Source organism: Podarcis gaigeae (genome assembly GCF_964106915.1).
Source record: "Podarcis gaigeae genome assembly, chromosome: 15".
Classification (NCBI taxonomy): domain Eukaryota; kingdom Metazoa; phylum Chordata; class Lepidosauria; order Squamata; family Lacertidae; genus Podarcis; species Podarcis gaigeae.
In genome coordinates, this window is record NC_139692.1 from 4333658 (window position 1) to 4361192 (window position 27535).

At 46.9% G+C, this 27535-nt stretch overlaps 1 protein-coding gene across 2 annotated transcripts in view; it reads right to left on the bottom strand.

Annotated features, from left to right (window-relative positions):
• Nucleotides 1-13576, bottom strand: part of EBF2 (EBF transcription factor 2) — a 260670-nt gene extending 247094 nt beyond the window's left edge. For both annotated transcript variants that reach the window (XM_083713608.1, XM_083713609.1), the window contains exons 1-5: nt 12838-13576; nt 6595-6751; nt 5102-5165; nt 2601-2656; nt 2208-2281 (exon numbers count right to left, since the gene is read on the bottom strand). In XM_083713608.1, coding sequence (XP_083569734.1) covers nt 2208-2281; nt 2601-2656; nt 5102-5165; nt 6595-6751; nt 12838-12968 — 482 coding nt within the window. In that variant the 5' untranslated portion in view covers nt 12969-13576. The remainder of the gene's footprint in view (nt 1-2207; nt 2282-2600; nt 2657-5101; nt 5166-6594; nt 6752-12837) is intronic.
• Nucleotides 13577-27535: the final 13959 nt, after the last annotated feature.

The window sequence follows — 27535 nt, forward strand, 5'->3', positions numbered from 1 at the left end:
TGGACAATGGAGTCAGACTAAGATCAAGATTGGTCTCATGTTTCTCAGCTGAAGAAAATACCATCTACCAACTTCACTCTAAGAATATGCATTTTTACTCAGAAGTAAGTTTCATTGGGATGTATCCAGCTAAGTTCCACTCGGAATAAACTGACTTAATTTGATGAACCCAAGTTAGCTAGGTCCATCAATTACATCAGGTCTTCTCTGAGCAAGACTAACACTGGGTACAGCCATTGTACTTTTACTAACAGGGAAGTGTGCATAGGATTGCAGCTTTAACATAAAGATCACTGCCAGTTTGCACTGTCATGTGCCAACTAGGACTTTCACCCAGTTAAAGAAATCATATGCTGCCATCTTAAATGCACATAGTATGGAATAAGCCCCAATGAACACAGTGAGTTTAATGTCCAAGTATGTACAAATAAGATTGTGCTATGAGTCAATTCATCATATTTGCTGTATTAAAGCTGCATACATTTGCATATGAATAAACAAACACATGCTTCAAGAAGAAATTGATTTTAGATCACGAAAATACCTGTGTTACAATGTAAACCTGCTTAGAAGATGCAATCTCCCTACCCCACCCCAGGTGTGTAGCAGAAGAATGGAATGCTTCTTCTGATATGGTGCCTGCAACCCTCAGATTCCATTAAGTAATTGTATTGCAAAATTTTTATTAAAAAATTAAATACCTACTACCCAGTTAATCTGCTGGTGTGCGCACATACACACACAGCAGAAGATTGTCAATTTAATTTAATCAAAGCTAATTGATGAATTGGTTAAAAGTTGCAGCAAAAATGAAAAGGGGGACTAGAAAGCAGGTTAAAAGTTACCAGATAGGTAAGATATACATACTCATTTGCCTGTAAGTGTGCATCCAGGAATATCCACACTTTTAATGCATGAAGTGGAGCATGCTAACCATGGGCATAGCCAAGGGGGCAGGGGGGCAGTTGCCCCCCTAGATCAAGTAAACAATAGAAATACTTAACTACCTGACCAATCACATTGGTCCGGCCCCCCCCCCAAGTCCTGCCCACCACAAAAATCCTGGTTATGTTTGTGATGCTAACCTATACACAGGAGCAAGGGGCAAGGGAGGGGGAAGCTCAGGAAGAACATTTCAGTCCAATCCTAAATGTAAGTCCCATTGAGCTCAATGGGGCTTAGTCCCAGGTAAGTGGGTATAGGATTGCAACCTTTAGGGGCTGAATTGGTGTTCTCTGCTTGCTAACAAAAGGGCAAGTTTTAATGTGGTATAACAGAGGAATCCAGTGCAACAGCAGCACTAGCAGAAGCATGTCGCACAACAGATTGCACAATCCATCGTGCAACTAAGTTACTAGCAACCTGCTTATGCATTTACTTGTGCAACAACGTTCCGCTGGCATGAGCCATTTCACCAGCAGAACCAATATACCACTAAATGCCATTAACACAGCACTATATTGGAAACAGCCCACTGTGTGTGTGTGTACACCCATGTAGAACTTTGCAGTGCTAATCTGACAGATTTTCCAGGAAAAATAACAAAAAGTGTAAACTAAAGGAATCTATTGATCAAATTTTCCACTCAGCAAGCCTGAAACTGGTTGTGTCTAATAGATGCACAGCTGGATGCTAAAGCACACTTCCACAACTTTCCTACGTAAGTTTATTTCCATAGAGTCCACAGCACAGTCCAGGGATGCTGAATGGTAAATAACACGTTTTCATGGAAAAGATTCTACATTCAGATCCCACTACCTTCAGATAAGGCTGAGTGGATTGGAGCTGGAGAACCTGCCTGAAGCCCAGGAAGAGGGAACCTGAGGTCTCCCAGGTGGACTACAGCTCCTACCATCCCATCAGCCCCAGCCAGCAGGGCCAAGAGGTCAGGGTGATAGGAGCTGTTGTTCTATAGCAACTGGAGGATCACAGGTTAAAAATTTATTTTGGACTTATATGATCAGGATCTTTCTACAAATAATGCAAACTTTTCACTCCTTTCATTGTGCAAATCACACATCGCACCAATGAAAAGGGGTTGCTTTATTTTAATACATTGATAGTCTGCCATTCTTCCATTATAGAGTTTAAAGTGGAATATATGGGGTTCAGGGGTTCTGTCACTGAGCAGACCCAGACCTGCTTAGCTTCTGCAAGGTGGCTGCATATTATGCCCTCAGACTCATAAATAACGGAAGCTGTCTTACCTGCACATAACTTCATGGGTGAGTAAAACTCTGCACATTTCTGGATTCTTGTTTTGTCCTTCATAGGCGATAGGCTATAGAAATGTGAACAAGCATTGAGAGATGGGAATTAGCAGTAGTAGCAGCAGCAGCAGCAGCATGTATTAGTAGTAGTATTATGTTAATTGATTTTTTTAAAAAAGAAAGGGAGAAAAGCAGGTCTGATTATTGAAAGTATTATTTTTTTTCACATAGCAGGCAATCTATGCATTAAAAAAATCTCACTAGAAATAGTTTGGATATGAGAAACACCAACACTTGATTAGAATGCTACAGACATAGCTTTGATTAGGAAAAAAATCAAGTAGGTAGGAAAATTAAAGGGCAGGAGACAGACAATTTGCTTGATCTTACCTGTTTTGTGACTGAGTCAATGAGCCGAACGAAGAGATCTTGTTCAGTTCTGACACCTACAGGGAACATTGAAGAACATGATAGAATAAAAATAAGACAATTCCAAAGGATCAGTTCCCCAAGTCATTAAATTAGGAATGGGGAACCTGTGGCCCTCACAATGATGGTGGCCTACAATGCCCAGCATCCCTGGCCATTGGCCATGCTAGCAAATGAGAGTTCAAGTCCCCAACAACATCTGGAGGGCCACCAATTCCCCACTCCTGCTCTAAAGTCATTCCTGCTCCATCCTCACTTGATCCCTCTTCTGATCCAAACAGATCCAGATCGATATATTCATTGGTGCTGAGTTGAAAATTGCTCTTACATTTTCCTCCACCCCCTGGCCATTCCCCTTCTATTAATGAGAAATGAAACTGCATTTGAAAATTATCCAAGGGGAGAGAAAATTTCAGTGACATTCTAATGAGTGGAATCCTACTTCCCTTTTTAAGTGTCCAAGGTGTGCTTGCATTGTTAAAACCGTGCTTAGGGAAGACAATCATACTCGGCTACGAGTGATCACCGAAGAAGAAGAAGCAAGAGTACTGTATCTTTTCTTTCACACTACAAATCATCTCACCAGTGGTCTATACCCTGTAGCCTTCCTATGCTTCAATTAAAGGCCAGAGCGAGAAATCATGTGGCAACTCCTCCCATGAGCCTGCAAGTCTGCAAACTGCTGGGGGTGTGGGGAAGGTTTAGTGGAAAGGAATATATGTGAGGGTTACCATATTTCTAACAAATTTGCAAAACAAAAAAAAACCTGAAGTTTTGGAGCTATTTTTAAGGAAAATCACCCAAAACAACACTGCCAACATGGATTGCCATACGTCCAGATTTTCCCAGATATTTTAGAGATTTTTGCCCAAACACCTCTTCCAACTGCAATATTCTGCATATGTTTGGGAAATTCCAGACGTATGGGTGTGCCACCTCTGGCCACCTCACAACAATAAGGTAACATAAAAATGCTGACCCAACCAAAATTTGAACGTTCCCTGAAAATGAGGCAAAAAATAAAAAAATTGAAGCCATTTTTGCAAAGGAAGAAAACTTTCAAGAAACTGAAGGTACAAGACTAGTGTTCATTCTCTTCTCTCTTATCTAGTAAAGCTGCCGAAATGAGTGGTGTGGCGGGGGCTGCTGGTGCCCAGGAACAGGCAAGTGTTGCACACACACACACACACACACACACACACACACGTACACACCAGTGGACTGGGCGACCTACGCTGTGAATGGAGTGGTGGCCTAACATGAACATTTCTTTGCAACCTCAAAAGGAGTTAATTAAACAGATTATCACACTTATTCACAACACCAGCCCAATGTACTTTATGCAACGGCCAGTCTTTTAAAGAATTGTGGAGTTGGAAGGGACCCCTGAGGGTCATCTAGTCCACCCCCTGCTGTGCAGGAATTCTCGACACCCAGTCCCCCACCCAATTTGAAACCATACCAGATCCTGTTTAGTTTTACAAATGTGCTAGCCGTTTTATTTCACTATCTATTGAGAGCCAGTGTGGTCTAGTGGCTGGAGTGCTGGACACTCCCCCACCTCGGCCATGAAGAATTCTGGAGATTTGTTTTGGTGAAGGAAGCTTCAAAACTGGATTGAAATAGGCACTAGTCTCAAGGAGCATGTGCATCTCTATTTCGCCCTGCTGCTACTCCAGATTAAACAGGCTTCAGTAGTTTAAAAAAAGAAATGAAATGAAATGAGACCTACCAAACCTATTTACTGGAGATGAATATTTTTTTCAATTTTTTAAGAAATGAATTAAAAGAAGCAGTTTCCCATTGAATACATGCATCGGGTTTTGGTCCCATGTTGCCTTTTCTGGTCATATGAGTTTTTGAGGTTTTTTAAACCATTACAGTGGTACCTCAGGTTAAGTACTTAATTCGTTTCGAAGGTCTGTTCTTAACCTGAAACTGTTCTTAACCTGAAGCACCACTTTGGCTAATGTGCTGCTGCGCCGCCAGAGCACGATTTCTGTTCTCATCCTGAAGCAAAGTTCTTAACCTGAGGTGCTATTTCTGGGTTAGCGGAGTCTGTAACCTGAAGCGTATGTAACCTGAAGTGTATGTAACCCAAGGTACCACTGTACTGACCTGTCAATCGTATTTACCTGTGGGAGAATTGGGACCAGCATCCATACCAGGGTCAGTTATTTCTCTTTCGGACTGACTTCAACATGGAGGTGGGGGTAAAATTTCTGATTTTAGCTTTAATCGAGACATTATCCCTTTAGAACAGTGTTTCCCAACCTTGGGCCTCCAGCTGTTTTTGAACTACAATTCCCATCATCTCTGACCACTGGTCTTGCTAGCTAGGGATGATGGGAGTTGTAGTCCAAAAACAGCTGGAGGACCAAGGTTGGGAAACACTGCTTTAGAACACGAGCTCCCCAAATACTCTGGTCGCTCTTTCTGAACCCCAGAGGGAGGAGACTCACCGTTACTGTAAAGAAGCTGCAGTTTGTAGTGGGTCCCGTTATTGGTTTTCTCGTTGCCTTGTTCCTGCCGAGAAGGGAGAGAGAACTGATTCAAACAGGGTTGCCGGCGCAATATCCCATTTATTTTTATTCAGGAGCAAGTCCCACGTAGTTCAAGTAAGTGTGCATAAGGGTCTGGGTTAGCAGGCAAGTGTTTTACTGGCGCAAATGAGCCTTTTCTTGAGCTGGTCGAGCTGATCCGTGGTTTACTCGCAAGTCAGTCCCGTTGTCCTTCCAAGTAAGAGCGCCCAAGATTTGCCCACCCCACCCCTTCTCCTTAAGTGCTACAGAAAAAGAGAATTTGATGCGGAGGACTTTTGCACTCCGGAGAGCTGCTCGGACATTTCCGGCTTGCCTTGACCCGGGACGGAATTTTTGCCTCTAAAATCTGACGCCGGTAGCCTGTAGAGTTTAGTTTCGCTAAAATAAGTGTGTTTGTGTGTTTTAAATCGCGACTGATGGAGATGTGATGTTGCCTCCTGGACCGGCGATCCGGGATGATGGGGCTTTGGAGACAGAAATTTTAGCAGAGGGTTCATTTCAGTCTTTCCAGCACTTGACCTGGAAATTCCCTGGAAAAAGACGGGAGGGGGAGAAGGGCCCAGAGAGAAGTGCTGGGAAGGGAGGAGGAGGAGGACTTAAGATCTTATTTTAAAATTACGTCAGTACTGGACCAGAGAAGATCCCATCGGTTAATGACATGCAGTATAACTCGACAAACAAAACGCAGGGCGCTAGTTTTAAACGTATATGCCCAGTAGCCGCGGGGAACATCAGCTTCGCCAAAGTTAAGGACTTCTAAGCCCTGATGAGAATCGCGTAAAGAATGCAGTTCTTAAGCAAGCTTACGAGAGAGTAAACCCAACGGCGCACTTTTGAACGAACAAGGTTAGGCGCGTGCTGCAGAAGTGCTTAAGTCTGGCAGAATCGCGGCCGCTTTGCAGGAAGGTTTCCAAGACTTGCAGGAAGCGAAACTGACAAGCCTCTGAGCCCAGATGAAACCAACCAGCAAGACCTTGCTCAGAGGAAGTTCTCTTGAGCTGGTAGTAATGAATCGGAGCTGCACTTGCGGGGCTCAGGTGTATTTCGATCGGCGCTTTGCGCAGGAGAACCTCCTGGCAGTGGGTTGCGCCTTTTTAACTCCAGGGAGAAACTGATAAATCAATCCTTGCCAAGAAGATTCAGTTCCTAGGAATTAGCAGGAGCTGCGTTTGCTGCTGATTTTTAAAGGGCAATTCGAGGGTGTTTGAGGGTGCAGCTGAGTGCTCTTTCACAAGCCCCAATTCTAGCGATCGTTTTCTTAGAAGTCGGTAGCATCTCAGCTTGATTTATCTCTTTTAAAAATTGCGCTAACACTAAGGAGCGAGACACAAGTTGGGTGACGTGGAGGGCTTTTGGGGATGGGGTGGGGTGGGGGGCTCAGAGAGAGCGATCAAGCCTAATAAAAGCCTTACTTTGTCGTTTTCCACGAAGTCCACAAACGCCGTCCGCTCGATCTCCACGGGCTGCCCTTGCCGGTCGTAAAGCGCCAAGACGAAGTGGAAAAAATTTGACTTTCTCAAGTTGGAGGGCGGCTGCTTTTCGAAGTGGGCTCGCGACAAAGCCACGCCGCTGTGGAAGAAAGGAAAGGAAAAAAAGGAGGGAGAGAAGTGGAATGAATGAGTAAAGGTGAACGGACGTAAAATAGGCGCCGCGGCTGAGCGCGATCCTAAGCCTGCGCCCGGTGGGCCTCCCAACGCAGCGCGCATCCGAGTTCAACGTTGGTTTGCAGTCCTCGGTACAGCTTCCTAGGAGCAAGCCCCGCTGAATTCAGTGGGACTTCCTTCCAACAGTAAGCAGGCACAGGATTGCCACTGAGAGTTTCCGAGTCAAACACGGATAGGATCCGGCCGTTACTTTCATTTCCGCATGCTATACTCAGTCACACACAGAGAGAGAGACGGACGAGTTTTGTGACACTTTAAAAACCAACAGGTTTCTTCAGCCAGAAAACTAAAGTTCTTTTCATCAAATGCAAGAACTCTTTCCTCCTCCTCTTCTATTTCCAAATTATTTTAGCCCAGTTGCTAACCGTTAATATGTGCAGGCGTCTGACGGATCGGGGACTCTAAATTTCTGCCTCAAAAGATATTTGACAGGGCCTTTAAGGTGTCACAATGTTGTTGTTGTTGTTGTTTATTTACTTTTGGTAGTGGGCACGGAGGGGAGTGGGGGCGGGGAGCAGCACAGGGGAAAGAGCCCCGATTCACCTGCGAGAAGCCCGCCTCAGATTCTAGCACGGTTGGCTTGAGGTGGCCCAACATATTCCGCTTCCCGTGCCTGGGAGGCAGAATATCCTCCACATTTTATCATTGCAATATATGTAAGACAAAATTCAAATAAATCAGAATTAAAATAAACCAAGCTGTTTTCCTTTTGCTAATCTTTAACGCTGCAACCCCCCCCCCCAAAAAAAAAAACACCTCAAAACAACTATTGCACGGACCGGGCTGCCTCCCCCCTGTCTAACAGTAAGGCCGGCTCCGCCTGATGACTTTCATTCTCATCTTCTTCGCTAACATTTTCTATCATTAATTCGGGGAAAGCTGAAGGATAATGATCCTTGGGGTACTTGGGGAGGGGGAGTTGTGGTGTTTGTGTTTTTAAAAGATATCCTGGTCATTTACCAGTACTAAACAGAAGCTCCGGAGCTGAAGGTCAGAGAAGAACCGGGAAATCTCCGAATCCGTTTCGTTTCTTGGGTGCCAGCAGCCTTCAAACATACGCAAATCCGTTCATTTCTCCCTCTCAACAGCCTGGTCTTGTTAGGAAGCAAGGTCCGTTGAGAAATAGCCCAGGGCAAAAGAGCTGGCTCTAAGCATTCCCAACCACCAAAGGTCCCTGTTCGCTTTAGACCCGATCCAGCTCGCCAACCCCCGACGCCTGAGGCTCAGTGGACTACTTTCAAGTTGCTGGTCCCGGGAGGAGATGCGGAAAGGGTCTGTCTTGTTAAACAGCAGCGAAGCCACTTCTGTGCGCTTCCCGTTAAGAACCCAATTCGGATCAATGAATGGTGATCAATGCGAGGGGCTTCCCCTCCCCTTCTATATGGCTGCCCCGTTTCGAAACGCATCGCTTAGGGGCGGTGCGGCGGGAGGAGGACAGCGTAGCACTGAACCGGGAAAGTTCATCGATTTCGGAGAAACTGCGAAAGGAAGTGCTCGCTTAAGCCCGGGGCGTCGATAGAGTGTCAATGGCACGATTTGCAATTTCCTAATTGCCAATGCAATCCGGCGCAGGGTCATTCGGAAATGTAGTCCTGCTGTTTTCATGGAGGCTTGCAAGCCAGGTAAGCGCTGTCTAAAACTGCCCTCTTGGCAGCCCCAATCCTCTCAACGAATTTAGTGAAAAGCAAGTCGCAAAGCTTTCAGCGGACTCTGAACTCTTTCAGGTAGAGTCGCGCGGTGAGAGCAGGGAGTGGAGTGTATCTGAGACAAGGCGCATACCTGTCGCCTTTACAACCTCCCCGCTTTCGGAGGAGGGACCGCTGGACAGGACGAAACTTCCAAGAGAAGGCAGGCCCATCCAGCTGGCTCCAAAGTCAAGGCGTTTAGGATTGGTGGCTCGCTGACCAGTGAACAAGCGAAGATAAATACTAGCGGGCCCTGCGCGCGTTCAGCAGATGTAGGCTAGGCGCCTTCACTGGAATAGATTCTCACTTGATCCAATCCGTTTCTTCGCTTACATGCAAGTTCCTCGGAGTTAAGTTTGCAAAGGATCGTATATTTGACTCCCCCTCCTCCCTCCAAATCCCTTTCTTCTTGCACGGATTTTATGCATATCTTCCGGAGTAAATCCTACCGCTTCAAATAGCCACCGCTGCCGTTGTTAACTGTGCAAAACAATAGGAGTTGGGCATTGACTTTTGACTCCGGCCTGCTGCCTGCTTCGCTCTCCTGCCCTGTTTTATGAAGGGTTACTCTAAATCTCACGGATCCCACTGGGACTTCCTCCCATGTTAACTTCGCAACCCTAGACATGCCTGCTCAGAAGTAAGTCCCATTGGTTTAATGGGATTCGCTCACAGGTAAATGTATAGGGTTGCAGTCTGAGGATACAGGCAGTCTTACCGGTTCAAGATTACCTGTTCTAGGCCCGTTTACGCTGGGGAGAAGCCCCATTAGATTCCGTGGGGCTTATTTCCCAGTAAATATGCAAAAGGTCGAGTCTGAAGAAGGGTCAACGCTATAGCATTTTAAAAACATAATTCTGATAATTCCCACTAAAAGCAAAAGGATTTATTTCCAGGAAAAATTGCTCAGGCAACACCCTTTGACCTAGGAAGTTTGTTCAGGATTGGGGCAGCCTGTTTATTCATTGGCAGGAAATGGCGGGACACAACTTTCCAAGCATGTATTGAAGACCAAGAATTAATTTTGGCTTACCCCGCTTTAAATCCCCGAATTAACCCCGGATTGCACTATCACAACACCGAGGAAAATGGGGAGACACTTGCGACTGTTTGAAGATCCAAAAATCCTACTTTATTTTCTAGGAAAGTCTAATTGCCTAACCTCGCTTCCTCGAATAAATCCCAGAAAGTTTAATGGGACTTCCTGCTAATTTAAACATGCGTCTAAGAGCATTGGAAAGGCATTTAAAATTCTATTTCCCTTTAAAAAAAACCTTTCCACTGAATTTAGTTAACACCGTCTGGACAAGAAAAGTTTTATTTCCTCATTTCATTACGGCAGAGTTTTATTTCCTCAACGGAGTTTGAAAAGTTTTGGGCGGTTGTTTGTTTTTGCGCCTCCAGGTGGGAAGACCTGTTAGAACAATCAGAGGGGGAAAACCTCCCCCAGCGAAAGCCGATCCTGCCGCTTTCTTCGCAGGAGGAGGGAGGCGACGGCCCTGGAGAGAAGATGGATGTTTATTTTCGCTCTCTTGCAGGGTAGACTGAATTCTCCCTGCCTTCCAGTTCAGCCCGGAAAATCCTGTCATCTGCCTAGGAACAGAAACTTTTCCTACTCCTGGAGCCCAGCACCGCTCTGACCCGTCTCCGATTTTCTCCTCTGCAGATTCCAGATCTATTGGGAAATTGATTTAGGAAGGAAATCCACTTAGCAAAGCTGTGATCCTGCAGACTGGCGCTGATGCGCGTTAGGTAAGAAGTCCCGTCAAACTCCAGAGGCGGCCGCCCGGCGAAGAAGCGAGCGCGGGTTTGCCACATTAAAAAGTCTTCGGAACACGCGCGCAAGTTCTACCTAGGTGGATCTAAACGGATCGGTGTCAGTGGAAGCTGCTCCGGGCAAACACCTTTTGCATGAGAGTCTTGTCAGGCCACGACTTCAACCTCACAAAAAATCCTCAATGCGAACAAAAAAGTCTCGGCTTACTTCAAATCTGTGCCTTCCTTGTCGGGCAGGTGTTGCTGGAACCGCTGGAACTTATTTGCAAGGACGCGTTTCCAGGATCGGCGCGCTGGTTTTCATCCTCTCCCGCTTTTCTTAGAAAGCAAATCTATCGCACGGACTTAGCAGTCGGTGGTGTCTCGGTTCCTAATGCCAAGAGCCGCCAGAAGGAGCCGCGGGGTTGATCTCTGTCTTTGGAGAGGAGTTTTAGACCCTCCTCGGGCTGCGATCCTCCTCCAGCACTCTTTTCGATAAGTCTCAGAGTTCAAAGGAAATTACTTCTGTGTAAGCACCCATTAGGTCTGGGCTAGGATATTTGCCCGGCGCAGCTGGCCGATTAAAGCGCGGCGGGGTCTGGGCGCCGATGGAGTTTGCTCCTGCGCCGGTGACTTTCCTTTTCGGAAACTGAGCTTTAAAGCCTCCGGATTCTCTCGGCTTTAGTCAGCTTCCCTTCCTGAAGGCCGTGGCTTAAAGCCACGAAAGATCCGCGGCTCTTTTAAAGCCTGGGATCCATAGTGATCTCTCTTCCTCCACGTTTCCTTCTGTGGATCTTCTTTTCGGGTCAAGAGCATTTGGGACCGCTCGGTCTTAAATCCCATTTGTTACATGACTCCGAATTAAAAGTTAGTCTGCCTTGCGCAGAGTGTGTGGGTTGCTAAGTGAGATCAATGGTCCGTTTTAGGGCACAGATTTCTTTGAAACTCCCGTCGGTATATATTCATTGTTATTATTTAGCGCAGTTTACTTTCAGTAGAGCTTCAGCCGATTTCAGATCTTTACACCCCAACACAAATCCATTGTCGCTCCATTGACCGGAATGTCATTTCCTGCCGACTTATATATTATATATTTAAGGCGCCTCATCTTAAGCTTGCTTGCTCCAAAGTAAATCCCATCGACTTCAATTAGATTTACAGCGCAACCCTAACCCTACCTACTCAGAAGTTAAGTACTAGTGAATTCAAAGAGGGTTTACTCTCGGGTAAATGGAGTTAGGATTGCACCCTTACAAATATGTGTTTAGGATCGCAGCCCCGCTCGCTTTAAATCCGCTTCACTTCGGCTCAACTACCCTGTAGCTATCAGATTATTGTTAGTTTTTCCAGATTAGGTCATTCAATTTGCTTGCAACCCTGTCGCCGGCCCCCGGCATTTTAAGGCTGCAATCCTGCCCCAAATTACTTCAGAGCAAGCCCCATTGAAATCTACTTTTGAGTAGACATGGTTAAAATTGCGCTGTAACGTGGGATGCGTAGTGCCCCTCTCCCCCACCCCCCTAACATTTTAGCATCCGGGCTTTGAAGTGTGGCATAAATTTAAAAGGCGGTGTTGTTTTTTACTTAAACTGAGTCATGCAGCTGCAGGCTGGGAGAACCTGGAGAAGATACTCTGCATTAACATCTGCAAGTTCCTCCATCCTTCAGGGGCTTATGCTGAAAGCTGATTTCAGACGAACCTCCTGAGTGTATGAACTGCGATGGCGACAGGGCAAGATTTGGGGTCAGAGGTCTAGGGCCCCCACTCCGCCGATTAAGCGTGGGGCTCGCTCACCTCACTGAAGTCAAGGAAGCAATGCACATTCTCAGCTCGAGTTGGGGTGGCGCATAATGAGCGCCCTAAGTCCAGCAGCGCTATCTGAATTGGGGCCAGGGAAGATCAGAACGGTGGATTCACCGCCTGCATCAATGATCCTCCTGTCTGCTGGCAGGAAAGCATCCTGGTTGTGGCGGCGGCAGGACTGCAGCCTAAAATCACCTAACAGCATTTAAACTGCAGAAGAACAGAACAGCATCCCTATAAGTGTCTGCAAACATGTCCCATGGTGCCCGTTCCTTAAGCGGGGGGTGGGGTGGGGGCTAACAGCACGATCCTTGGGATGTAAGTAAGCCGCTGAAGTACTCGGAAGTAAACCCCTTCCTTTCGGAGGAGCCGAAGACTTCCTTGGAACAAAGTCTCCAAAACTCAATGGCACTTGCTTTCCGGTAAGACATCGCTGGGATTTCACAGTTAAAGCGACTCCCACCCTCGCCAAAAAGGTATTACACTGATTCTGCCCCCACCAGGGGAAAGGCCGTAGCTTTGGAGCATGCGGGATCTCCCCAGCTGGTCCTGGTTATCACGAGTGCATTAAAACGTAAATAAATAAACGGGAATCGCCGGGATCACAGCAAGAGCCTCCGGCGGTTCCAGAGTCACTGCGGATCGTTAACGGGTTATTTGGAGAGAACTACGAGGAGCAAAGGAAATAATCGTCGCGATCATCATCACTTTTTTTCTTTTTCAAGACTCAGGGTTTGGTCCACTTACCTTTGAGCGGCGACGTTAGCGTCCACCACGCCGACATTCCTGACCCAGGACCGGACAGGATCCATCTCCGAGCCCAGCACCTTGTCTTTCAGGATGGGTCCTCTTCCTAAAGTATCTTGGATCCCAAACATTGGAGAAGTTTATTCCAAAACACAAACCAAAACTACGGTCCCCACCCCACCCCCGCAACGCGCGCTCCCCTTTCCGGACGAAGCTGAAACTTCAAAACAAGGAGACGCCGAAATCCCAAGAAGTTGGCCTGAGCGGGCTCCTTCCGTCCTTAAGGAGGACCTGGGCTGCTGCTCTGACACTTTAAGAAGAGAAAGGGAAGAAAGGAGTGGAGGCGGGGGCGCTGCGCGAGTTCTCCGTCCCTCTCTCGCTTCTCGCAGATCGAAGTTGTTGCTGCTGCGCTGATCAGCCCCTGCCGAGGCTGGCGATCATCTTCCGAAGAGGAGAAGGCGGGACAGCGCGGTCCTTGCTCAGCCTCAGGGATCACCTGCTCGGCGGAGACACCCGGCTCGCCTTGACGGCTCCCTAATCCACGAGGAAAAAGAGGAAGGGAAGGGAAGTGGGCGGGGAGGGAGGAAAAAAAGAAAAGAAAAGAAGCCGGGGATCAAGGGGGAAAGAAAAGGACGCGGCGCAGCTAAGGAGAGTCTGATTACAGCCTCTGAACCCGCAAAGCGCGGCTGGTTTTCGGTGCCCAGATCCCCATGAATGGGTTACAGCGCCGGGAGAGAACGTCCTAGGAAAAGGGGCGGAGCGCGCTGCCAAATAAGGCGCCGTCATTTGCATAGTGTCGCCCCATTGGACGAGAAGGGGAGACTCGGTCTCCAAACTGATACACGCGGGCAGCGGCGGCGGCGGCGGCTTACAAGGAGCGCGGAATTAAAACAACAACAACTGGTGGGCGGGGCGCGGGAAGAGGGCAAGGCGAGTATGTAAGTTGCTTACCAAATACTTTGTATGCGGCTTGTTAACCTCTGGTTCTGGAAGAAGGGGAACGAGATCAGCTTCCTTCGCGGCTGCAAATGTTACTCTTCCTCCCCCGAGCGTCGTCCCATTTTCCCCCCGTGTTCCATTTTATAGTGTAATAGTAGCAATAAATTAATTAATTCAGAATGTGTTGCTGTGTCATATATATCGTTTCACGCTTCTGGTGGAAAACAGGAAGGACTTTGAAGAGGGAAAGAGATCCCAGCAATGTGCTATTTGTGAGTAGCGGTAGGACTCCCAGTCTTACACGCTTACTCGGTAGCAAGTCCCTTGGAAAGCAGCGGCTTATTTCTGAGTAGATATGCATAGGATGGGGCAGAAAAATACTTCTTTTAAATTCTCTGTTTGGGGGTGCTTGGGATGGGGATGAGGAGGGGATCCAGCCATACATCTCGATCCATCTTCCAAAAATTTCACAGCTCCCGGGATCTGGATATAGGCACCCCCTTGTTCTTCACACACATCAGGCTCCCACTTCTCAGAAAAAGCCAAGGTTGGTTGTTGTTCTTTAGCCCTTTGCAGTCCGATCCTATGCATATGTACTCAGAAAAAGCCACAGCTTCCAGAAGGACTTACTCTCAAGTAAGCGTGCAGAGGATTATAGTCCTCTTGTCATATATGTCCTAGGTGTGTGTGTGTGTCCCCACACATGGAGACACAAAACTTCTTTGTAATGAATCATGCAAAACATACTGACCCAACGTTGCAGCCTCTCCATCCACCCACGCTCATTTTGCTGGAAATAATAGCATCTCTATATAAATTAAGCTGGCTTGGTGTCATTTACCTCCCACCCACCCCCCTGTTCCTTTTGTACTGAGATCTGGGGTATAGATCTGCCCCTGAAATCTATATAACACCAACGCGAAAACAGATTTCAAGACAATGAATGCAAATCTGGACTCAGAGACCATCTGCCAGATGAGGGAATCAGATGTCCCCCAGTTAAAGCGACAGAGCTCATTATGCACAGCTCCCCTCTTAAACTCCTCTCGCTCTTAAAGGTAACGTGGAACACCGCTTTCAAACCAAATCTTAGTGTTAGCCTAGACTTTTAAAACTTACGTTTATATTTCTGTCGCAAGAGTGGTTTTGCCCTTTTTATAATCAACCCTTTAAAATGCATAAAGGTTTACAAATCTTTTTAAGGAATAGACTTGGGAAGTATGTATTTGTGTGATGGGGTGGTTTTTCTCAGGATTAGAAGGGGTTGGGAAAAGAAAGGGTGATTTCTAAATTATTCTGTCCATATTCATGACAGCTCTGGCGTTAGATGACCTAATAAATCTAAAGCCACCGCGGTGCACAGATACTTAGCATTTACCTCCCTCTCTCCATCCACCAATGGATATTATCCTAGGAAATGAGATATCTCAATATAAGACTTTGCTTCTATTTTTAAAGGAATTTCGAAAGGTTGTTGTTGTTTCTAAAGCAAATTTTAAAATAAAATCCTAGCACAATTTGTCCTTTCTGTGATGCTAGATACAATCCTGGGGGAAATCCCAGCGGGATTTTCTCCTGCGCAAAGTCGCCTGAATTAATGCGAGCAGGATGTGGCTGTTGCGCGGCTCCCTTGCTTTTCGTTGGAGCTTCCGCAAGAGAACTTCCCTGGTCTGTCAGGCAAGGAACAGAAAAAGTCTCCAAGCCGTTGGTCCTCTATAAATGTTCTTAAGCAATACCTTAAACCCCTGAAAGGATTTGCCTGCACTGAGCAGTCCTTACTTTTTAAGGCAATGACACTAATTTCGTTTTCAACGCGGCGCGATCCTGTATCACGTTTGAATGGTACCCATCACATTTATTGCGCCCTAAAGTTGCACTGAAATGAATGGGGTTTTTGAGTAAATTGCACAGGGTAGGATAACGCGCTCTCCGCCAACGGCCAACCCCGTGGATAACAAAGCCGTTTACTCCAACTCAGCAGGTCTACTCTGGAGCAAATGGAGGCTGATGAGTAAATTACGGTGGCCTCAGTGGCTGCACTGTTACCATCGCTTCTTCCGTGGATTTCAACGAAGCTACCTCTAGAATAAACGGTTAAAGGGCTGCAACTTCCATCGCACGAAGACAGTTTTCAGCTTTATTTCCAAAATCTTGGCTCTGTGGTCAAGCACAAGAAGGGGTTAATGAAACATCACTGATACTCTCTATCTATTGTGTCTGTGTACAAACACACACTTCCTCCCTAAATGGAACTGCAAACCGTACACACGCTTACCTAGGAGAAATTCCCAGTGAACTCAAGCGGACTTACTTCTGAGTAGACATACCTAGGATTGAGCTGTAAAGGATGCGATCCTAGAACTCATATATATATATTTAAAGCACATTTCACACGGCTTCTTCCCAAGAACTCTGAGAACTATAGCTTGTGAAGGATGCTTGGAGCTGTGGCTCTGTGGTGGGAACTACAGTTCCCCGGATACCTTTGGGTGGACCACGTGCTTTACATGCATGGCGTGGAGGTCAGTCAGACTTGCGGAGGGTCGTTCTACAAGCTTGTAGTCCTGTGCATGCTTCAAAGGAACCCGGTTGAACTCAACGGGATCGCTTCTGCGCTAACACGTTGAGGATTGCCGTCACAGATAAGCGAAGTGACTGGCTTTGCTCAAGCAGATTTGTGCCGGGGTGTAAACGTGCTCTCTTCCCGGGCGAGGGAAAACAGGAACACGCACACAGACAGTGTCCTGTGTGTCCCGAAGCTCCTGAGGGATTCTGGCTTTAAGGGAAGGGGGAGAGAAGGTCAGGGGATGCGGTCAGGAACTGGGCTGCCTTCTCGCCTCTTAACAGCTGCCACCAAAATTTTGCGCTTCAGGGAAAACGAGCGAAGCCTGCCTGCCTGCCTGCCTGCCTCCCCATCTTTCTCCCCCATAGCCCCAACTCAAGGTGAACCTTCCCCGGGTCCAAGGCCAAGTTAAGGGCCCGCCGCGGATGCGGTGCAGCGCATTGGAAACTGCGCAAACTAATCCAAACCTGGGACTTCAGTTCCGACTGCTGAGGCAGGTTGAAGGCGCTTCAACGCCTTTCTAGAGCACACCCGAAAGTGGCGCAAAAGAGGAGCGGGAAGAGGAGCGTGACCCTCCTAGTTCATCTCCCGAAACCTTTCCCTCCATGGGTGTAGCGAGGATTTTTTTTTGGGGGGGCAGGCTTTTGTTAGAGGGGCAGGACCCCAGATTTGTATTGATTTGTATTGATGGGTGCAGCTGCCCCCTTGGCCACGCCCATGTTTCCCTCTCTTGCCTCGGTTTACTACCTCGCTCTTGTTGTTTTTAAAGCCTCAAGCCCTCCTTCTTCTGGGAGGATTTCAGAACCAGGTACCGGAACTGGGATGTGTGCAACCTGGGCTTTGTACACATCATTAATTTAAGCAGACAGGCACATAGCTCCGCCGCCATCACTACACACACAGGCACACAACCTTGGTTTACTCCTCACCGTGCCACAGTTCCCAGCACCCTTAATAAACTACAATTCCTAGGAGACTTTGTGGGGGCAGCGGAGCAGAAGAATGCTTTTTGATTTAAACGTTATCTGAGTCGCGCAAAAGGTCCAACAAGTCAATTTCCGTGCAGTTAGTAGTAGTAGTAGTAGTAATAGCAATAGCAGGAGCCTATGCAGGTTTAATTAGAGTGCTGTAGTAGAACCTGGGAGACGAGGGTTCAAATCCTCTCTCAGCCGGAGTCCGACTTCCGGAGGCGGCGCGAACGGCAATGTAGGTCAATTGAGTTCATTGGAGGAATTATAAATTATAAATGTTAATAATGATGGTGATGGTGATGGTGATGATGATGATGATGATGAAAAGGAAGAAGACCATTCAGTTTAGCATTATAATTGCTATTAATTCTATTGTCAAGGGAAACTCCCCCCTCCCACCTGAAGCAAATACCCCTTTGTTACATATTCTAGGATACAGCCATTGCTTCGATGAAAAGAAAGCAAACGTCAGACAATCGCTTTGGCTTGGTAGGTTTGGCGGTTCGGAAGACACTCTTTTTAAACCACAGACGTATAAGAATATCAGAAGCTCTGTGCTGGATGAGATCAAGAGTCCTCTAACCCGGCATCCTGTTCCCTGCAAAGGCCAATCCGATGCTCTGGGGAATCCCGCAAGCAAAGCCCAGTCCTTTCCTCCCCGAAATTGATACTGACTCTGAAGCTGGAGGTCCCGTTTAGCCCTGGATAAAAGCGTTGACAGACCTTTCCTCCTCCACGAATGAGAGGAATCCGCTTTCAAAGCCGTGTAAACCAAGGATCCTGTGGCGGAGGGTTCCACAAATTAACGACGCCGGAAGGGAGCGTTTCTTGCTCAGAGTTACCAGCAGCCGAAAGAAAAGAGCTTGCCACCTCTTGGCCATAAACCCATCTTCCTACCCACTACGTAATTCGGATTAAGCAACCCACACCGGCTCCACTTTATCTCCAAGTATTATTCAACTCCTGCACGGCTTTTGGGGCGCTTTAAGGCGCCATCCTATCCAGACACCAGCCGTGCTGAGTTTGTGCATCGCCTCCCTTAGGAGTTGTTTCCTTACCGTTTTTTGGAGCAAAAGAAATCGGTAAATGATGTAGAAAGTTTCGTTTTGCTTTGTTTTCGGACTTCTTGGTTCAGCGCTGCAATTCCGAAGGCGCTGCGCGCGCCACGCATCCGTGCAGCTGGGCGGCTCTTAGGAGTAAGCGCCTTGGGGCGGGTTCCCAAGCAGGGCTCATTGTATCCAATGCTATTCCAACTCAGAGTAGACCCGCTGAAATGAATAGACAGAGGCTATCTTGATGTCAGTGGGTCTACTCTGAGTAGGATTTGAGGTGGTGCCCAACTAACTTCTACTCAGAGTAGACCCACTGAACGGCACAAGCTTAAGCTAGTAAGGTCTATTGGCTGCAAGGGGTCTAACTCTGAGTATGACTAGTGCTGCTTACAACCCTCCATTAGTTGAACTTCTTGCCCACTCTGAAAGCAACAGGACTTCAGTAAAGTCAGAACCAAGGATGCAGTAATAAATTCTTAAGGTCAGGGGCAACAACAGCGAATTTTTGACCAATGCAAACGTTATGGTTTCGATACCAAGGCAGCTTTTCTCTCGTTCCTCTCCTTAACATCCAGCCTGACTGATGAAGAACTCTGACTGGTGGATCTGAAAGCTTGCTCCCTCTTTTGTTACTCCCTCTTTTTGTCGGCCATAATAAGGGACTTTCGTCTTTTTCAGATTAAAAATGGCAGCTTGACCCTTAGACATGTGTGCTAACGGAACAACCCCTCTTTAGCTTATTTTAAAGATTTCTCTCAGAGAAAACTTACTTCTTTGGCATGCAGGAAGCAGGCGAAGGTGCCCCAGGATGTGAGATCATCATCCCTGCTGTGAAATAAGTGCTGGTGCTTCTCCCAGCTTCACTGCATCACTGGCCATCATCATGACTACCTTGCTCCCTCAATTTCAGTGGGATCTGTGCTCAACTAACTTCAGCTACAACCAAGCAAAACATACCTGGGAGCAAGCCCCCAAGGAATTCTGTAGGACTTCTGAGTAGACATGTTTAGGTGTACACTGCTGGTCTGGATCCAACTTCTAGTGGTTAGATTTGCCAGTTAGTCTTTTCTGGGAAGATCTCTGACCAAGGATGATAGATTTAATTTTCCATTTTAAAGCTCCTTTGCTAGGGGAGGGGCTGTAAGTCCTTAGCAGAGCTTCTGATGGGCCCAGATTGAATCCCCAGCATCTCCAGGGCAGGCTGGGAGAGACCTTGGATTGCCTCTGCCTGTCAGTGAGTAAATGGACCAATGGTCTGGCTCAATACATGTTTCTATGTTCAGGTGTTGGCTCTTGGAGAATGAAGGCATCACACTTCACATGACCATATCGTATCCTGGATTGATGTCTCCTTCCTCCTGGTGCTCCGGACTCCAGCTCACCTACATTTAGAGAAGCACAATTTTCATTATGATCCTTGTCTCTGAAATCATGTAGGCACCTAAGGATGAGATGCAACCTGATTCACAAACCACCTGTATCTGAGCCTTTTAATTAAATTAAGTTATACTCAGAATATACCCATTGAAACCAAAATACATGATTAACTTAGGGCCCAATAATCTCAGTAGGTTTACTCTGAGTAGAATTTAGTTGGATGCAATGCATTCACCCAGGAGTCAATCCCAGGGAACTCAACTGGGCTTACTTCCATAAGAAAAATCCTGCTGTATCTGATCAAAGACACATCTTCCTTTGCAGAAGCAGAGGGGGAGCTAGCTGCTCTGTGCAACCAGGGGTGGGGCTAGCCACCTGGGGGGCAGGGCGAGCATTCCAGGGGGGCAGCATAGTGATGTCATCCCCTAAGGGATGACACCCAGGGCAGATCACCCCCACCTCACCCCCCTTCCTCTGCCAGTGTGTGGAAGAGTCATAGTTCAGTGGCAAAGTCCCCTGTCTGAAACCCTGGAGAGGTGTTTCCAGTGACGACAATACTGTTATAGAGCTAAGGTACCAGAATCTGTTAGTGAATGGTAAAAACTAATAAACTGTAGTATTTAGATAATATTTGGGATATGAAGAGAAAATACAAGCTGCAGAACTGTGCCAGACAATAAATTCCTGGGTTAGGTAGCTAAGTGCAGCTACTTGCAAAGCCAGCTAAATGCTGCTCAAAAAAAGATAGTGGATTATGTTTTGGAGGATTTGGATGGGTCTCAATCTTTCGGTATTTTGTAAAGTTGATATATACACTGTAGTTGTTATTGTTGTAAGCTGCTTAGGACAAGCATTTGTCCAGAAAAATGGCAAAGAAAATCATTATTGTCTCATCATGAAGTCTTTTGCCACCTTGAGTATTTTCAAAGGCCTATTTGAAACAAAAAAAATGAGATATCTTTTCAGCCCGATTGGTGGTGATGTTTTGACTGCTGCTGCTTAAAAAAAGAATTCACCTTCATTTATAGCTCTGACTTCATATTTTATTATTAGTCTGCTTTATCATGGCCAGAGAAAAATGGCACATGGGTAAATAATTAAAGAAATATGTGTGAACACTTGCATTCATTTTGGTTAATTTGTACACTGTTACAGGGTGGTCTGTAAATAGTATTAATCAGTGTATTAAAACATTTTAATGCTGATTTCTAACCCCATAAGGGAGCCTTATATTACCTCAGGAACATAATAATAGGGCAACTCTATGGGGTGAGCTCCCGTTGCTCGGTCTCTGCTCCTGCCAACCTAGCAGTTTGAAAGCATGTCAAAGTGCAAGTAGATAAATAGGTACTGCTCTGGCGGGAAGGTAAACGGCGTTTCCGTGGGCTGCTCTGGTTCGCCAGAAGCGGCTTAGTCATGCTGGCCACATGACCCGAAAGCTGTACGCCAGCTCCCTCGGCCAGTAAAACGAGAGGAGCGCCGCAACCTCAGAGTCGTCCACAACTGGACTTAACGGTCAGGGGTCCCTTTATGCATTTAAATCCAACTGGGTTCAGTGGAATTTACTGCACCTTAGTGGGTATGGAATTACAGCAGGGAATATCGGGCCCCGGGGCCAAATCTGGTGAATCAGCTCTCTCCCTCTAGCCCTCAGAACTCTCACTAGGCCACATCCCAAACTGACCCTGATCTGCACCCTTCTGTCAGGAGCAAGACAGCAGTAAATCACACTGAGTATGTGAAGTTAACTCTTTATGAGAAGAACCAAGGTCTGCTCAGGAGGGCCAGGACTAATGAGCTCAGCAACCCCTCTCACTAGGTCCTGCCCCTATGAGGCAGTTGTGGAGACTGAAGGTCCCCACCTTCCCACAGCTGCTTAAGTCTCCTCCTCTCCCAGGTCATTCCCAAGCAATCTGAGACTGTCCTGGTTCTGGAAGACCAGGTGGGAGGGGAACTTGTCACAGCAGGAGGGAGAGACACCTGCGATTCTTCACCAGCCTGACTCATATCTGCCTCTTAACCTCCCTCCTAGACTTTTCTCTGCCACAGACTCCCCCCATTCACTAAGCCCCATTACCTCTTCAGCTTCTGACATCTCCTCCTCCCAGTCTTCTCCCTCTGTCCACTCATTGTTGTCCCACCAGCAATCCCTGGGCTCTCAGCCTTCTTCCCTTGGGTGTTCCTCAGCTGGTGCCTCCCACCATTCCTCTGTGTCCCATCCATGACACCTACATGGGTGTTTCTGCCTGGCTGGAATTTGTCCTTGAACTCTCTGACCATGCCTCTTGCTTGACCAGATGGAGGACAGTGAGGAGTTAGGATAGAGGATACAGAATAGAGAGGTTGTATAGAAACTAGCCTACTGTACAAAGGTAAGATTTGCATTTGATGCCTGTCCACTTTCGTCTCTGATCCTACCTGCCTATGGCCCCTGCAAGGGTCCCCAGAGGGTAATATAGCTCTCAGGTTGAAAGAGCTTACCCACTGCTGCATCACAACCTAAAAGAATAACTTCATCAATCTTATTCTCTCACTGGGAGTTACTTCTATAGACATATAGAGGACCCAACTGTTAACACGACTAAAAAGGCTACAAAACCCAGCCACATCACAAACAATGTTTGGGGGGATCAGATAGCCAAAGAAGTGCATCTAAACAGGCCCAGCCTGACAGTCTTAACACACGTCCTGAAGGAGGGAATTCCAGAGCCATAGGCATTAGACTCCGTTGCTCAAATTCACCCCAAGACAGTGTGTCTTATAGTGATTAAAGTGTAGGACCTGGGAGATCTTGGCCAAGTCATTGTCTCTCAGCTGAACCTCCCTCCCAGGTTTGTGGTGAGGATAAAATGAGGGGGCAAGAGAGAACAGTTTAGGTCAGACCTTGAGCCGCTTGGAGGAAAGATAGAGTAGAAATGCAGAAATAAATAAATAAACCACATTGGTAGTTCTTTTCTTTTCTTTTTGTGAACAAAATGCAGGAGGGAAATCTTTTAATAAATTGAAAGCAGCAAAGAATGATGACACAAAACAGAAGGATGAGATGGGTTTCTGCAGCAAACATGCAGGAGTTCCTTAGCAGACATGGAAAGAATTTCCCCAAGGTAGAAAGTTTGAAAATGACCAGTCTAATTATAAGATCTCGATGGATTTGTACGTCTAGTCTTCCAGACCAGGACACACCACTGAGAGTCAGCCTTGTGGGAAACGTGGGCTTACTTATGGCTGCAAAGAACAGATGAGCCCAATATTTCAAGTGAAGAAGGAATGCAGTCATTTGGAGGATGAACTCGCATATGGTCACCTACTACCAAGGGGGAAAGTCATCTAATTTTAGACACACGTTCAAAAGTAACCACAATTTTATAAAGCAATTTCCCCATGCAGAATGCATTTTTGTATGTTATCATCGCTAACATACGCATTTTAATGCACACTTCAGTAAATGCATTTTTGCACACATTACTCAGCTGAAGAACTGCATCATGAAATTTGGAGAAGTGCAAATTTCAAAGAATGGGTATGTTCACAGATTGTTTCAGAAAGTGAATCATAGAATAGAATCATAGAATCATAGAGTTGGAAGAGACCACAAGGGCCATCGAGTCCAACCCCCTGCCAAGCAGGAAACACCATCAGAGCACTCCTGACATATGGTTGTCACGCTTCTGCTTAAAGACCTCCAAAGAAGGAGACTCCACCACACTCCTTGGCAGCAAATTCCACTGTCGAACAGCTCTTACTGTGAGAATTAGCTAGATTTGCTTTTAATTGTGAGCTGAATGTATTTCTCCTCTATTCCTACTTAAAGGTTACATATAGGTATCTGGAATTCTTCCCTACAGAACAAATAGTAATCTTGTGAGGACGAGGTGCTAAGTTAGGTCCCCTACCACCAGCACTGTGATCCCTATTCATTCATTTATATCAAAATTTATATCCTACTTTAAATATCAAAATCTAATCCAAGGGCTGCTATTAAATTTAAAAAGAAAAACACAAAGGGGAGGAAAGGAACCAATGCTAAATGAAAGAGCACATCCTTTCAATAGTAGAATCACAGAACTGTAGAGCTGGAAGGGAGGGATCCCTGAGGATCATCTTGACTCTGTTGTTGTAGCAGATGAATCTCATGGGGTGTCCAGAGCACAGTCTAGTCCTCTTGTGTTGGATGAGTTTCAGTTGCTAAGGCTTGAGGATGTGGGCAAGGTGCTCGGATCAGTCAAGGCGACTACTTGCGCTCTAGACCCTTGCCCCGCTGGGCTGATGAAAACCAGCAGGGAGAGAACAGCTGGCTGGGCCAGGGAGGCGATCAATGCCTCTTTATGAGAGGGGGTGGTCCCTGCCTGTTTGAAGGAGGCAGTGGTAAAACCACTCCTTAAGAAACCTTCCCTGGATTCAGAAAATCTACCATATTTTTCACCCTATAGGACGCACTTTTCCCCCTCCAAAAATGAAGGGCGCACCGACCCCTCTCGCTCTCCAGGCTTCAGGAAGCTATCCGCAAGCCTTGGGAGCCCGCGGGAGTTCCCGCCAGGCTCCCACGGCTTGTGGAGAGCTGCCTGCACCCTGAAGCCTGGGCGAGCTGAGCAGTTGCGCCCAGGCTTCGGGTAGCTCTGCGCAAACCGCAGGAGCCCTCCCACAGCTTGCGGAGAGCTGCCTGTTCTGGGGGCTGGGGTCAGGGGAAGCTCGGGCTTCTCCCACCCCAGCCCTGCGCCTGGGGGGGAAATACATTTTTTTTCTTTATTTCCCCCCCAAAAAAACTAGGTGCGCCGTATGGGCCGGTGCGCCCTATGGATCAAAAAATACGGTAATTACCAGTCAGTTGCTAATCTCCCTTTCCTGTGCAAAGTTCTGGAGTGAGTGGGCATGGACCAGATCCAGGTGCTTTTGGAAGAATTTTTGGAAGAATGGATCTAATTTTCTAGATCCATTTCAATCAGGGTTTAGGTCCAGTTTTGGCACAGAAACTGCTTTGGTCACCCTTTGTCAAGAGAGACACAAGGGAAACATGTCCCTGTTAATTCTCCTTGACCTGTCTGTCAATTAAAAATAATAAGGGAGGAATTATTGTTTTTAATGATACTGATAAAAACAGTAATAATTAAAAAGTAACCAATATATGTGTATATAAGTGGAGAAAAAAGAAAATGGAGTAGGGTGTGTATAGTGTGTGTGTGTGTGTGTGTGTGTGTGTGTGTAAAAAATACTTTTAACATAGATTTGACCCAACATATATATGTTAAACCTATTTTAAAAGTCAAAAGTATTTTTTTAAAATCAAGAATTATACAATACAATACAATAGAATTAATGTTGAAGATCAAAGGTAAAGAAAATATGTATTTCAAAAAATAGACATAAAATTTAAAGCTGAGTGTGGTTCAAGTTGCCGTGTTGGGTTGGGCTTCTTTCCTGGGGGCTGTGATTTTCTGTCTCATCCTCTGCCCTCATGCAAACAGGCCACCATGGCGCTCACTTCCTTCACAGCTCTTCCCCATGGTCCCTGGGAGCCTGCTCTCCCCACAAGCGGCTGGCAAGCGAAGCAGGGCGAGGAGGGAAGGCCTCTCCAGCGCCCGCCACATGTTGCCCAGAGGCCACAGCTATGTGGAGGCCTCCCTTTCAGCATGGCCCCACTCCCCAATGCTCGCCCCTGTGGTGAAGGCTGCCAGGCTCCCGCTTGTGAATGGTGCCCAGGAGCGGCACTTGCCCACCCATGCAGGGGCAGTGATGGGGCCTGCGGGGGCTTCGGGCAGGCCTGGCCCCAAAGGCCACTGAGGGAAGGAGGAAGAGGGGGGCTTGCGAGGGAAACTCCTTGTCCCAGCGGCCTCCTTCTCCAGTGAGTGGCTCCATGGCGGGGTGTGTGTGTGTGTGTGTGGTCTTTTTAAAGAAACAACTTGGGCATAGCAGGGATCCAAAGGGAGACCTTTCCGTCTGCAAAGCAGGTGCTCTGCTACAGAGCTATGGCCTCTTTCTCCCTTGTTTGGCCCTTGGACATTATACTGCACAGCCTTGCCTTGTGCCTTTGAGTTAATATTCATGCATTGTAGTTGCTGCACAACTTTGTCCCATGTTATTTTCTCCGGATCTGTTTCTCATTATCCTGCTTTCACCTTCAAATCAGAAACAGGGGAAGTATTCAACAGACAGGAGCTTTGGAGAGAGAAGGAAAATCTTCACGCCAGGGCTAGAGCTGCCAGACCGGAGGGGATTCTATGTGCTTAAGGCTGCAACCCTAGATCCCTTGTAGAGGAAGAGCCTGGCTGCTGGATCAGGCCAAAGGGGACCCAACAGATGCCTATGGGAAGCCTGTAAGCAGCGGTGGAGCCTGCACATGCCCAAGCCACCACATCACTCCCAGGAGAGACGCGTGGCTGGGCATGCTCCAGGCCCCGCGGTGAGTGCCACCCGGTATTTCGTCACCCCCTCAATGGTGACACCCGGGGCGACCTGCACCCACCACACCCCCTTCATCTACCCCTGCCCATAAGCAGCACCTGAGAGCGCCAGCAACTGGTACCCGGAGGTTTACTGGCTCCAATAGTGCAGGAAGAAAATAGCCATCTGGGCTCATGGCCATTGATAGCCTTATTCCCCAAGAATTTCTCTGATCTTCTTTTAAAGCCATCCAAGTTGGTCCACCTCTGAATGCCAATTGCCACAGAAAAGGAAGTAGGAGGTGGAGACTATCCTATATCTAGCCTTCTTTTGAGTTCCCAGGAGGCATCTGGCTGACCTGGTAGAATCAGGATGGACCTTTGAACTGATCCAGAATGATGCGGAAGAAGGACAGCTGCTCAGATGCTCCTATGAAGATTTAAATGCCAGTTCTTGTACTATCTTGGAGAGAACTGGACAAGAACATTGCAAATGACTGATCGCCACCCAACCGTTTGCCAGCATCTTAAGAAGCCAGCCTAATAAAAAAGCATCCTGTGGCCTTAACAAAGATGTTGAAATCTGCCGCAAATGAACTTGCACTGTCAGCCTTCCAAGACAGTAGGCTGAAATTCCTTGGTTTATACCAACATAACAAAGCACATTGTTGTCTCCTTTTGCAAACATTAATTAAAACCATATTTGAGGCTTGTTGTTGGAGATTTTAATGATTTTCATTGCTGTTTCATCTTCGGTCATGCTACTCAGCCTTGTGGAATGGATGAATATATTTGCTAATATTCACCAGAAAGTAAATCTAGTAGCCCACAACAACCAGATGCTGTTGGACTCCATGAACATGACAGTGCTCAAATAGCGCCCCCCTCCTACTTCTGTGTTGGGGGCCAAGCATTCCCACCCACAAGCTCCCCAAGTCACACCCACACCATACATTTAAAGCGCATTTAACCCAGATAGCTCCTCCCAAAGAATCCTGAGGTAATGAATCCTGTCAAGGGTCTTGGGAATTATAGCTCTGTTGGGCTAAACTACAGTTCCCAGGATTCTTTCGCCTTTCCCCAGTTTAACACAAAGGTACAGCAACTTGGGCTGTCAATTGAACGTCTGTGTTCAGTGTCCCTACCATCTGCCAAGGCTATAATAAAAACTAGGTTGTGGAACACTGAACGCCAGGAACTAACAGTAGCAACAGAAAAAACATGCTCCCCTCTTTACTTTCAACTTTTTTGGGCACATGAAACTAACCACAACTATCTCGAATTTTTGTTTAACCCTCAAGAAAGAAGGGCATTTTCACTGTCCAGGTTCAACTCAAACCCATCAAACCTCCTTTGGGGAAGGTTCTTGGGCATGCCGGAGGGAGGTAGAACCTGCCCATATGACGACCACCTGGTGGA